Raw genomic sequence first — 13,126 nt, forward strand, 5'->3', positions numbered from 1 at the left:
GCCTATCCGAAAAAAAAAAAAAGAAAATTCAATACTTCTTGGTTGTGAATATCTGAATAGGACAAACCGCCCCGTGGATCTCTTTGCTTCGGAACAAAACAATTCGAATTAGGCTCGGTCAACTGGAATGTGTATTATCGATATAGGGGATCTTTCAATTGAGAAGATCCATCGACCTGAGACGAAGAGAAAGAAAGGTCTATCTTTTTTTTTTTTTTGAGTGATTCAGTGAAACCAATGATTCGTTATTGGAGCAGATAGCAACAACTATCTCATCTGGGAAAAGCCATCTTTTTCTCAACAATGTCTTTGTCATTTGATCCAATAGCGCTTCGTTAGATAGGAACAGATTTGATAAATATTGATAACTCTCAGATAGAGTATTAGAAGGGAAAAATCCTTTAGATGATGAACTATTGATTCTAAGCCATCTCTGGCAATGAATCAACAATTCAAAATGCTTTTCTTGCGTATTCTTGATAAACCAGTGTTTATATATAGATGTAGGAAGATCTGTTTGGGAAGTAAGAAGTTCCCTTGACATCTCTTCATCTGTAAAGAATTGTCGATGTGAAAACACAGAGACAAAAGGCTGATCTTTGAATAGGAAAAAGAGTGGATCCGCGGGGTCCCAAATGAATTGGCTTATTCGAAAAAAGCCCTGTTCTTTGGAAGATCTATCTCGTGTCTGGTACTGCATGGTTCCACCCTGCAAGAACTCTGAATCATTCTCTTGAAGCTCATCCTCTTCATCATAAATGATCCGCTTGTCCCGAAATGACCTGGCCCAATAGGGAAATCCCAATGAATTGGGCCTTTCAATACAATCAAATAGAAAGCCCCAAGGGCGCCATATTCTAGGAGCCCAAATGATGTGATTGAAAAAATCCTCCTCTATCTGTTGCGGGTCGAGGACTCCTCCCCGTTCTTCAAACTCCGATTCATATTTTTCATAGAGAAATCTCTGATCAACGATAGAATAAGATCCATTTTGAATCCTATTTAAGGGATTCCTTGGTTCGGACCGAAGAAGCAATGTCACTCGATCCTTATCAAACTGACTGCAATCTTTTTCTGTACGTGAGGATCCCACCAGAGCGCCTTCTACTTCTAATAGGCCATGAACTAGATCAGAATTATTCTCAACGAGTCCATAAGATGTGATCCCATTTTTTTCATCAGGTCCGGGTAGAGACCAAAGGTCTTGAGCGACCGATCCGGCAGAACAACTCAAAAGGTAAAGAAGTATCGTTAATTTCTTCATACTCGTTCCAAGTTCGAAGTACCATTTGTACAAATAAGAATCCCCCCCGTCACATGATTTCTTCTTCATATAGATAGAGATAGGATCTATGGAGCAATTACTTAGAAGTACATTTTGTGAAACAGCCCTTCCTATCTGATAGAAAAGGATCCCATGATCCTGAACCGATCTTACCTGAAATCGGAAATCCCAAGTTTGTCTATGAAGAACAGAGCTAATTATATTAGTGTCTATGATGGATTTTTTTTGTATAATACTAATCGATAGGGCCTCATTGTTAAGTGCTACAAGATCTCGTACATTTGAACCCATCGTTGTGGACTCGAATCCATTAGTATGGGACATTTTCTTTTCCAAGTGAAATCCCCTAGTATATGAAAGAGTGAAAAAGTGTTTTCGTTGTTGTGGAATAAGAAGCCTTCGTATCTTAATGCATGTATTGAATTGATTCGGAGCTATTAGAGCTGGATCTACTTTTTGGGGAATATGAGTCGAAGCAATAACAAGAATATTTCTAGTGGAACATCTTTCACAATCCCTGGAGAGATAGTTCACTAAAAGACCGAGGGATAAGTAATTCGACTCATTCACATCCAGATCATGAATGTTAGGAATCCATATTATGCAAGGAGACATTGCTTTTGCTAATTCGAAGTGAAAGGTGATATAAAATCGGTCTATTTCTGGCATCATATCCATAGTTAGCGTATTCATCATAGTTAGAAGCTCCAGCTCTATATCAAGGTCACGGTCGATATCGTCACTATCGTCACTATCATCAATATCGTCACTATCATCAATAAGAAAACCCTTAGGCTTGTTATCCAGGAACTTGTTCAGAAATACTGTAATGAAAGGAACATAGGAGTTTTTCGCTAGGTATTTGACCAAATAGGATCGTCCAGTTCCTATAGAACCTATCACTAAAATACCCCTACTAGGGGGAGGTAGGGCTAAGCGGAGCGAAAAGGGTTTTCCATGAGATGGGAAATGAAAACTATTAGCCCCCCACAAGGTTTGTGAATAAGTAATTGTCTGATAATTAGCAAGGAATATATGTCTTTCTACTAAACATGATGTATTGAATTCATAAATCATTAGATACTTTTTATGAATGTCAACTAAGTATCGTAAGTAAATTGCTCCCGGTTGTTCACTTATTTGATAACCAGAGTTATTCTTTGATAAAAGATCACTATGAGTAAGACTCAATAGAATTTGATCAATCCTTTACTATTTTCACTTTAATAATAAAATATTCAGGTGTCATTGAAATATACCACTTCTACTCTAATGTTATTTTCTAAATCCTTACATTATCCTAATAAGAAATTTCATTTTCGAAAATTAACTTATCAGAAAAGAGATGGGGATAAGTTTCTCTCATGGTTTCTTCAATTTTCCAAGTTAAATCACCATACTTATCATCCCACAACACTTTCACCATACATATGGTCTTAGCCATTTACTCTAATGATCTTCAATTGTAACTGCTTGAGCTTCATAGGACAAGTTCTCATTGATTTTCACATGAACCACCTCCAACACATGAGATTAGGGTTTGAAATATACTTCCTTAACTAAGACCCATGAAAAACATTATGCAAGTTTGCTAGGAGGTAGAGCAATCTCATAATTCACTAGACCTATCTTTCTCAAAATATGATAAGGTCCAATAAACATTATGCAAGTATTCCTATTTCAATAACCAAAATAAAAAAGTATTATATTTTACCATTATGTCATTGTTTTTATACAATAATGATTTTGCAAAACACAATAGGAATACCTTGGGTGAAAGGAAGTTGTAGAAAGACCTATCAAGATTTCTTTTCGTCTTTTATGTTAACAAAATATTTGAGTCTACAATAACAAAAAATACCCGTGACTTAACCACTCATGCACCATCTGGATAAATCAATTAGTGTCTTCTTATATGTGTTTAATGTCTCGTATGGTGTTAGATGATGAATCACTACCCCATCCTTACCACATTTAACATGAATGTGTAGAGTAAAAAGTGACAACTATCACCACATGTTGATGAAGAAGGAAATGTTGTATGAGGTATTCGTGAGGAAGGAAGAATAGAGAGAATTAAAAAATGAGATTAATTTGACCAAGTACAAAATAAATTCAAACTCAAAGTTGAAAATTTAATTTCGAACAAGTTTTTAATTACATAACATCACAAAGTGACAACTAATGTGGTGTCAGCAAATTAACTATGTTAACTAATGCAATTTATGTTAACGTGAAAGATAAATATTATTTTAAGATACTAATTCTCAATTTTGGTACTTTAAAAAAATATAGAAAAACAACATACAATTTTAAGAACTCCTAAAAAAGTACCCAGTCATTACATGAATCTCACACTAAATAAAAGTGATATAATAGAGTTATATGTGAAACTAGTTGAAATTGAGATTCATGTTCTCTAAATAAAAAAAATTATTTTTAATGTTAATTATTAGAAAAAATAATATCTAAATCTTATTTTTTTAATATATTATGCAATAGAGAATTTTAATGTTTTATACATTATTTACAAATAAGTTAAAAAAAACATGCTAAAATTTGCTACAAGAGCTACTATAAAATACTTGTATATTTTTCTTGAAAAAGATTGATTTCAAATTCATGATTACTTTAAATTAAAGATTAACCACACCACACAATAGAACAAGATATGTGTAATCGTTTCATACTAGCGACCAAAGCTGGATCATAAGTACTCTAGAAAAGGAAAGACACGTTATTTTAATATTTTTTGAACACAATCTTTATTATTTTTAAAATAAGAAAATTTTATTTCTGTTCTAGCCAAAATTTTCCATGGCTCCTGATGAAATATCCCAAGTAAGCAACAATACATAGGCATTACTCTGATTGCTCAGTGACGCTTCATTTTCCCCATATTTGTTAGAAAATCACGAGTACCAATCGCATCCCTCCAACACTCACATCGATTCTTCAACAGTCACATCACCTCTTTACCTCTCTTAAATAATAAACCTGTTGCTTTCACCATTTTTTTTTACCTAAACACTTCTAGGGTTTATGGGTTTGAATGTTTTGGGTTCCTGGATTTCTAGTGTGCTGAACGTTATAAAATTTCTGAGTTGCTTTTTAATTAATTTTGTATCTTTCTCTTTCTAAACTTTAATTTAGCCACATATAATGAGCTTTATCCTTAGGCCAAAGGAGAAATTCTCCATAAAATCTCTTGGGTATCTTACACAAATTGGGAATCCAAACTCAAGACAAAAAATAAAAGATATTTTGAGCATTTAACCAATCAATTTTTTAATAAAGTCAATTAAAGATATTCAAATTTATGAAATACTTAAAACTTAAGTAAACATTTCTAAAATATAAAAGCAATTGTCATTCCTTGGTACAAGTTGATTAAAGAGAATCAAGAACATCGTGCAAGATGGACGCCATAAAGACAAACTCTGACAATTATTTATCCTTGTCAAAGCAAAACAAAATTGAACACCACAGTGTCACTTTCAAGCCAGAAGAGCAGATCATAAAACCCTTCCTCTCTCAAACAAAATTGAAAGTAAATATGCAATGCATAAGAGGAAACTAGAGGACTATCACGATGACACCTGAATTATTTTTCTTCCTATTGCTCTTAACCCCCCAAAAGAAACACTTCTGGACTGTAGCTACTGGAAATTCCTGTTCTTGGCCGAAGAAAGCCTAATTGATTGAAAGAACTCACTTTGGCTATAATTTGTAAATGAACCGCATAATAAAAAATGAAAGAACTACAATTTCCTTGATATGAATCATGATGAAATTGCAAAGGGAATTTTGTCCATATAGGTCATTCGGTCAGACAATGGAAGATGAGACCAATCAAACCATTAGAAAACTTTCTGCAAGACTCGGTTTGCAAAAAAATCCAATGGTAAAATGAGTACCCAGGATCCTTTTGCGTGAATTAAGCTACAACCGGAACATATGATCTTTTTAACTTTCCATTTACAAGAATATCATATGTAGTGTCATCAGGCACAAGACCTTTATCAAGCATCTCGTCATGCAGCCTAAAAGCCTCTTGTAGATTGCCCTCCTTAAAATGTACAGCAATTAAAGTGTTATAAAGAAGGACAGTAGGAGTTACACTATTCCCATCCATTTCCTTTAGAATCTTGCCTGCATTTTCTAGCTGTCCCTGGTTACAGAGTCCATTTATCAGAACAGTGTACATGAAGATATCAGGCACAATACCCATGGAAAGCATCTCTGAGTAAAGATCTAAAGCAAAACTTAATTTACCCTCTTTTAGAAGTCCACCAATCAGTGAGGTGTATACTTGTAAATCACATGGAATCTTACTATTTATCATTTCCTTGTGCAGGTTAAGTGCTGCTTCCATATTATTCAAATTTCTGAAACCACTAATCATGATGTTATAAACAATTGTATTTGGAGTCAAACCAACCTCCAAAAGTTCAGAGAAGATTTTGCTTGCATTTTCCATGTCTCGCATTTTGCAGAAACCATCAATGAGAGCACTATATGCAGTAATATCCAATTCCAAACCCTTGCTTTTCATATCATCATACATTTTCAAAGCAAGATCAATCTTGTTAGTTTTGAAAAATCCATTAATCAAAGTAGTACAAGTGATGACATTAGGTGAAATTCCACTGTCACACATCTCCCTATAGGTAGACTCTGCAGAATCAATTGCACCTTCCTTGACAAATCCATCTATGATGCAATTATAAGTCATAGATGTGGGAACAAAACCCTGCTTGATAAAAGTGTTTAACTTATCCTTTGCCTCAGACACTCGGCCAACTTTACACAAGCCATTCATAATTGTGTTAAATGTGTAGTCTGTAGGCACAATATCTGCAGCCACCATTTGATCAAACACATCAAAAGCACGATCACAATCACCCTTCTTAAAAGATCCTTCCATTAAAATTGTGTATGTGATGACATTTGGTTTTAAGCCACTTTTAATAATACCATTCATCACATTATATGCGTCATCCATGCAGCCTTTTTTGCAGTGACCAAGGATCAAGTGGTTGTAAGAAACTAGCGAAGGCGTAATACCCTTACCAATCATCTTGTCCCACAAATTGCAAGCCTCATTAACCTTGCCCAATTCACAGAGCCACAAGAAAACAATGTTATATGTAACAACACTAGCAATTCCATTTTCAACTGCCTCATCAAGCAATGTATATGCATTTTCTAGCAAGTTCTGTTTCCGGAATCCTTTCAACAGAAAATTTACAATAAAGACAGTGGGTTGGAGGCCCATGAGTTTCATTCTGGTGTAAAGTTCATTCGCCTTCTCCACATTCCCAATCTTAGAACACCAATCTATCAAAACCGAAAACATAGCCACATTGGGAGTAACACCAGCCTCAACAACCTCATCAAACATCCGCAACGCACTATTCACATCCCTTCGCATACAATGCCCTTTAATCAAGCTCGTCGCAACAACTACATTCATAGGCACACCCTTACTCACCATTTCATCCTTGAGCCTCAACGCCTCTACAAAATTCCCCTGCCTGACACAAGCACCAATCACAGCAACATAAGTACCCTCAGATGGCACCCATCCCAACTCCTTCATCTCCTTCAACAGCTTACACGCCAAATTCAAGTCCGGCACCCTACAAACAGCCTGAATAACAATACTATAGGCAGCCGCATCAAGCTTCAACCCTCTACCCACCGCCTCTTCGAAGTAGTTCCAAGCCTCCGCAAACCTCCCTCCCTTCAAACACGCACGCATTAAAATATGCAAGGTATAGCAATCGCCATAAAGTTCTCTCTCAACCATTTCATCATACACTTGGCACACATTGTAAGCCATGTTTCTCCTAACCATTGCAGTCAAAAGTATGTTCACAATTGGAACCCAAGGAAGCACGCCGTGCTCCAACATGGTTCTAAAGCACTCAACAGCGTCCGTGATCTTATTAGCTCTAACATAACTATTCAACAGATAATTGAAAACCCTTGAATCGGATAATTCAAAACCGTACCTTTCCGCACACTCCACCAAGAGTTCCACCAGCACCTTCGCACAAGGGGCTGAATCTCCAAACACATAGTTATTGAGCAAATACTTGGCATCTCCGTGAGTGTCGGGGCTCGAAGCGAGAATCTGAAGCAATAAGCATAAAATATCAACGGTTTTTACAAACCCTCGTTTTCTCTCTACTTGTTTGAAGAACATCAACGCCGATATGGGGTCGGCTTTGCGGAGCAAGAGAGTGTCCAAGACTTCATTTTGCGACGGAATCAAAGGGGATTCAGGAGATTGGGCTTCCGGGGGGGTTTTCTCGGGAAAATTGGAGGTTGAAACGATTTTCTCAGGAAAATGGTCAGAGTTCGTGGAAATTAAGAAGAGCTGGGATAATGGGCTAAGGTTCTTCGGAGGGTCTGAGGAAATGATGTTCAGAAACCTTGTTCGCATTGTTGAGAGAGAATGAGCAACAAAAGGGAATTCAAACTTGAAAAGGTTCAGTAAAAGAAAGAAGCTTTGACAGTTTACATTACCTTCTGTTCAAAATTCTTCCACTCTGGCTACTATTTTTATTTTTAATCCCAATATGCTGACACCTCTGCCTCTAATTTCATATTCAATTTCTATTTTTACTCATTTTTTATTAGATAAATAATCTCAAACGATGATTATATTATATACTACTCACCTCAATAGAAAAAAGGTTAAATAAAAAATCGATAAAATCCAACACAAAAATCAATCAATTATTTATTGCTAGAAGATACGTTAAGGATATTTTCAAGATAAAATGTTATTTATTTTGTTAATTAGTATAAATAGTTGCAAAATTTTGAACAATGTGGTATTTAATAAAGTGAGTAGGAGGACTAAACCATAAGAAGATAACAAAATTAAGTGATATTTGAAAGGTAACAATTGGATTAGTTAATTTTATTTAAAGATGTTTGCAATAAATATCTAATAAAGAATAGATTTTTTTTAAAAAAATAATGGGGACCATCATGCATGCGAATATAAAAGGGTTGAAATTGGTTTAAGCAAGTGGAGAGGGATACGTGTATAAAAAGAATGAATTGTATGAGGGTTGAAGGGTTGGGGTGAAAAAAAATAAAAATAAAAAACAGCGGGTGACGGAAAAAAGCAGTTTCCGGAATTAGTATGTAATGACCGGAAAACCAGAGTGAGGAATACTGAAAACCGCCTCATCTGAATGTGTTGTGTTGTGTCTCTCTCTCCAATCTTGTGTTATAAACATTAATACAACGTTGGTAGTAACTCAGAACACCCTCTGTTCCCTCCCTTTTCATCTCTTCTATACTCACTCACTCACTCCTCTTCACTTCGCCATGAACCAATAGCTGCAACCTTTTCACACACAGAATAGAAGTAAAAAGAGTTTCATTTGTATCATATATGGCGTACCACAACCCTCAAGACCTTCCACTTCACCATTTCACTGACCAACAACACCATAACCAAACTCTCACTCACTCATCTCTCCTCTCCGACCCTACCTCCAAACCTCCCTCCGATCCTCACCAACCTGCGCCGAATTGGCTCAACAACGCCCTTCTCCGCGCGCACTACACCGACAACACTACCACAAACAACAATAATGACAACAACAACAACTCCGACACCAACGTTAACGCAGCAAACAACGGCGCCACCAACTTCCTCAACCTCCACACTGCCGCTACGGACTCCGGCCAATGGCTCGCGCGCCCGATCCTCCACCGCAACCAGAGCGAGGTCATCGACGACGTCGCGGCAGCAGGCGACTCCGCCATGGCCGGCGCCGGATCCGGCGATTTGAAGAGCGAGGCGGCGGCAGTGGAGGGCGGTGGAGACGGCCTGATGAACTGGCAGAATGCGAGGTTCAAGGCGGAGATTCTATCTCACCCTCTGTACGAACAGCTTCTGTCGGCACATGTAGCGTGTCTTCGGATCGCCACACCGGTCGACCAGTTGCCCAGGATCGACGCTCAGCTTGCACAGTCCCAGAATGTGGTCGCCAAGTACTCTGCTTTCGGACAAGCCATAGTTGGGGATGACAAGGAACTCGATCAGTTCTTGGTATTTTCATACTTCCTCCCACAATTTCACCCTTCTTTTTCCCCTTTTCAGATTAAGTATTGATTATTAACTATTATTTTTTATTATTCTTTTTGTGATTAACCCCCTCCCCTCTCTCTCTCTCTGGGTGTAATTGAGAACTTTCACTTTTTTCCGTGCAAATCTAATTTTAAATTCGCGTTTTGAATTGTCGTTGAAGACATGAGGAAAAGGTTTCTCGGCCAAGTAGGTGTCGGATATTCTCGGTTATTGTTCGTGGAGAGAAAGTGAAACAGACGTGGTGTTCCTTCCTTGAATTATTTAAATTATGTCAGATGTAGAATATGGTTATTAATTATTAAAAATAAATAGATTGGAAACCCGTGCTTTTTGAGCTATCTTCATGCCAAATTTCACATTTTGAAATATAACCCCTGGTTCAGATGATTTTGCAGTCATGGCTTCTATTCCATATACTTCTTATGGATCTTGATTATATAGTGTTGTGTTTCCTATTTTGTTAAGCGTGTGATTAGTTCCAGCTTTATTTGCTATGGTGCGATTACAATTCACAATTTTTTATATATTTTCTTAATTCATGCTGCAGTCGCACTATGTTCTGTTGCTCTGTTCTTTCAAAGAACAGCTCCAACAGCATGTCAGGGTCCATGCAATGGAAGCAGTAATGGCTTGTTGGGAGATTGAGCAATCCTTACAAAGTTTAACAGGTACTATTATACTCTTTTTACTCTGTTACATCTCAACATAAAAATAAAGGAAATAACTTCATTCTAGTCCACTCAATTATCTTCAGCCTATCAATGAACCAACCTTTAATTTACTCACATAACAAACACAATATTTAAGTCATTTACGACAATTTTTTGAAAGCTGCAAGTATGTAAACTTTTTAATAAAAAAAAAACTGTCTAACAATTTTAATGAAAAAAAAAATGCCAAATATTTCATAGGAAAATAGGAGTATGATGTGCTGCTGCTGTTGTATCGGTCTCGGGTCTGGAACTTGGGAAAGGGTCGTTTCTGTCAATTAATTCAGATTCAGGGTACTTAAGTTCTCCAAATCAGGAATTTTACCTGCCCTGAGTTGTAACCTTATGTTTAAACTTTCTTACAAGGTCAAACTATGAGTCAATATTAAGAGGTTCACTATAACAATAAATGAGATATGCAAGTCCTTAATGGTTGTTGGACCAAGATGGCTACAGGGATTAATTTTTCATATACAAAGTCTCTGGGTTTGGAAAACTTCAAATCTTTGCTTAACTTTATTAAAATTGAAACATATATGGCCAAATAGCGAAGAATATACCAAACCCCTACTCGTTGTCTCAGATAGAGAATGATGACAATTTCTGTATTGGAAGACTTTAAAGCGCATAGCCCAGTTGTCTGATATTTTTGGCACGTTATGCCGAACCATCGTTCGGTTTGAAATTTACGTACTGATGAGGCTTTTGGTTAGATTAGCTAACTTTTTGTGCAGAAATAAACAGCAAAAGCACACGACTCTTTTTGACATTGGAGGAGTACTAAAGTGGTGGTTTTTTTCACATGGTGCATGATTGAACAGGAGTTTCACCCGGGGAAGGTACGGGAGCAACAATGTCTGACGACGAAGATGAGCAAGTAGACAGTGATGCCAATCTGTTTGATGGTGGTTTGGATGGTCCTGATAGCATGGGATTCGGTCCTCTTATTCCCACAGAGAACGAGAGGTCCCTCATGGAACGTGTGAGACATGAATTAAAGCACGAATTGAAACAGGTAAGGGATTAAATGCTAATAGCTTTCAAAAGTCTGCGTAAGAGTCCCATCGTTTTGAATCTCTTCCCACACATAATTTTATTTTTTTTCTTAATTATTATGTAGGGTTATAAAGAGAAAATTGTGGACATAAGAGAGGAAATTTTACGCAAGAGACGAGCTGGGAAACTTCCTGGTGACACGACCTCTGTCCTTAAAGCTTGGTGGCAATCACATTCCAAGTGGCCTTACCCTACAGTAAGAACTCAATATTCTGACTTAACTACTCTTTTTTTCTTTGAAGAAATCCCATCCAATAGATATGCACGAATTTAAGAGTAGGAACAAAGATAGATGTCCCTGTACTCATTTATTATTAAATTCAAAGCTAAGCAATGAGGATTTCACACATTTATCTTGGCACAATTGACCGTTGACCAAATGACCATGCATATTAAAGCTTAGAATAAGTGGTTTAGATGTTCTAAGTTGAAGCAACTCCAGCAGATTTTACAAGTGACCCTTTTAAAAATGAATAAATGCTATTTGATATTGCTGATCTTTGATTGTGACGTGTTTATGCAGGAGGAGGATAAGGCACGGTTGGTGCAGGAAACGGGCTTGCAGTTAAAGCAGATCAATAATTGGTTTATCAATCAAAGGAAGAGGAACTGGCATAGCAATCCCTCCACTTCCACTGTCTTGAAGAGCAAGCGCAAAAGGTATTCATTCATGTTAAAAGGTGTCATTTCATTAACTCAAAATTTGCATGAGCTTTGTTTGAAAACCAATCTTAATTTTAAAGAAGCAATGCAGATGATAATAGTGCTGTTCATCATATGTAAATGGAAGAAAACTCGAGAACCGTTCCCTGACTATACTCTGTGAGTTCGTCTCTGCGGTCAATCATGGTGCATGACAAGGGATTTTAGTAAAGTCAACGATTATAAAAGTTCATAGTTTGCTCTGCTCAAGGAACAGGCCAACACAGATGAGGAGTATTAAAAGCTGCAGTGTACGGTGATGCATCAAATTTAGGAAGTTCAATTAGCAATTATATACCAATATCAAAATGGATTACTCCATGGAGCATGATTTTTAGTCCCATATTATTAATGTTTGTGAAATATATAATAGTGAGGGGTTGTGGGTGTATAGTAATAATCTCAGAATTTTTTTTCTTCAACTATGCTAGTTTTGTTGTTGTTATTCTTAAAATGGGTATTTCACATGGATCTTGGATTTTTTTTTTCTCTTCTTAAAATGTTCTTCCAATGCTTGGTAAAGAAAAGAAAAACATCTGAATGTATTTGAAACAAAATTATTACAGGAATTATTCGGAGGAATGGTTGGCATTGTGTTGGCTTGTCGCTTCATGATGAAGTGATTGTAAAGTCATAATCATGAGATGGAATAACTTGGTGAAATTAGGAGGGTGAAAAACAGAGTTCATAAATTCTTAAGAATGTCTGGAAGGAGGTAAATGCTGGTGTGGTGGGTTTAGGACAGTGTCTACACATGTATTTATAGTTGGCAAAAGTTCAGGTGGAGCAGACAAACTAACAGAGAAAACGGATATAAATCTTTTGTTTTTTTTCCTTCACAAATAAATGACTCATTTCTGCAATTTTAAGTGGTCCCATCACTGATATTTTCTTTGTGGTCTGTATTTCGAGAGTCTCAAATATCATGCCAACTATGAGGGTTTCTGAAACTTTCTTAAATTTTGCACTATCGTTTATCTACATAAAACAATTCATTTTTAAAATTTGTTAAGTGAACTTGATTACAAGATACAAGGGTGAGACAAATGAATATAGGACTTCAACTGTTAGTAATATTCATCTACAAAAAAAAGATAAATTTCTAACTCAAGCATTTGCAGAAACTAATTTTGGTTTATAAATAATCTGATTTCATTATTTTCTTAGTTTTTTTTCCAATGAGTATTTGTGAGAAAAAGAAACTTGTCTAATCAAACCAGACATGTTTCCAAAAGTACAGTTGTGCACAAAATA

At 36.5% G+C, this 13,126-nt stretch overlaps 2 protein-coding genes across 6 annotated transcripts; one reads left to right on the plus strand and one right to left on the minus strand.

The window, feature by feature from the left end:
* Positions 1 to 4,715: 4,715 nt before the first annotated feature.
* Positions 4,716 to 7,836, minus strand: LOC137820069 (Pentatricopeptide repeat (PPR) superfamily protein). Of its 2 annotated transcripts, XM_068623850.2 has the most exons (2): positions 5,561 to 7,836; positions 4,716 to 5,456 (listed from the first exon to the last, which is right to left on the minus strand). In XM_068623850.2, the coding sequence occupies exons 1-2, from the start codon at positions 7,734 to 7,736 to the stop codon at positions 5,407 to 5,409; spliced, it is 2,226 nt and encodes a 741-aa protein (XP_068479951.1). In that variant the 5' UTR covers positions 7,737 to 7,836; the 3' UTR covers positions 4,716 to 5,406. The 2 variants fall into 2 exon arrangements, with proteins under 2 accessions (XP_068479951.1, XP_068479950.1); XM_068623849.2 differs by having other exon boundaries at positions 4,716 to 7,835.
* A 444-nt stretch (positions 7,837 to 8,280) lies between these two features.
* On the plus strand, positions 8,281 to 12,326 carry LOC137820070 (homeobox protein knotted-1-like 3). Of its 4 annotated transcripts, none has more exons than XM_068623853.2 (6): positions 8,281 to 9,365; positions 9,952 to 10,072; positions 10,936 to 11,129; positions 11,235 to 11,366; positions 11,694 to 11,830; positions 11,925 to 12,326. In XM_068623853.2, exons 1-6 carry the CDS (start codon positions 8,703 to 8,705, stop codon positions 11,926 to 11,928), a joined length of 1,251 nt encoding a protein of 416 aa, XP_068479954.1. In that variant the 5' UTR covers positions 8,281 to 8,702; the 3' UTR covers positions 11,929 to 12,326. The 4 variants fall into 4 exon arrangements, 3 of the variants coding, with proteins under 3 accessions (XP_068479954.1, XP_068479952.1, XP_068479953.1); XM_068623851.2 differs by having other exon boundaries at positions 8,329 to 9,365; positions 11,914 to 12,326; XM_068623852.2 differs by having other exon boundaries at positions 8,329 to 9,365; positions 11,917 to 12,326.
* The last annotated feature ends 800 nt before the right edge of the window (positions 12,327 to 13,126 follow it).

Source organism: Phaseolus vulgaris, chromosome 9, assembly GCF_051622355.1.
Source record: "Phaseolus vulgaris cultivar YP4 chromosome 9, ASM5162235v1, whole genome shotgun sequence".
NCBI lineage: Eukaryota > Viridiplantae > Streptophyta > Magnoliopsida > Fabales > Fabaceae > Phaseolus > Phaseolus vulgaris.

What these genes read in the sequence shown, in the direction of transcription:
- LOC137820070 (XM_068623851.2), top strand. Translation starts at nt 8,703, where the DNA reads ATGGCGTACCACAACCCTCAAGACCTTCCACTTCACCATTTCACTGAC. An exon ending in TAAAGCACGAATTGAAACAG is followed by an intron (nt 11,130 to 11,234) that starts GTAAGGGATTAA and finishes ATTATTATGTAG; the next exon opens with GGTTATAAAGAGAAAATTGT. An exon ending in CCAAGTGGCCTTACCCTACA is followed by an intron (nt 11,367 to 11,693) that starts GTAAGAACTCAA and finishes GTGTTTATGCAG; the next exon opens with GAGGAGGATAAGGCACGGTT.
- LOC137820069 (XM_068623849.2), bottom strand. Translation starts at nt 7,736, where the DNA reads ATGCGAACAAGGTTTCTGAACATCATTTCCTCAGACCCTCCGAAGAAC.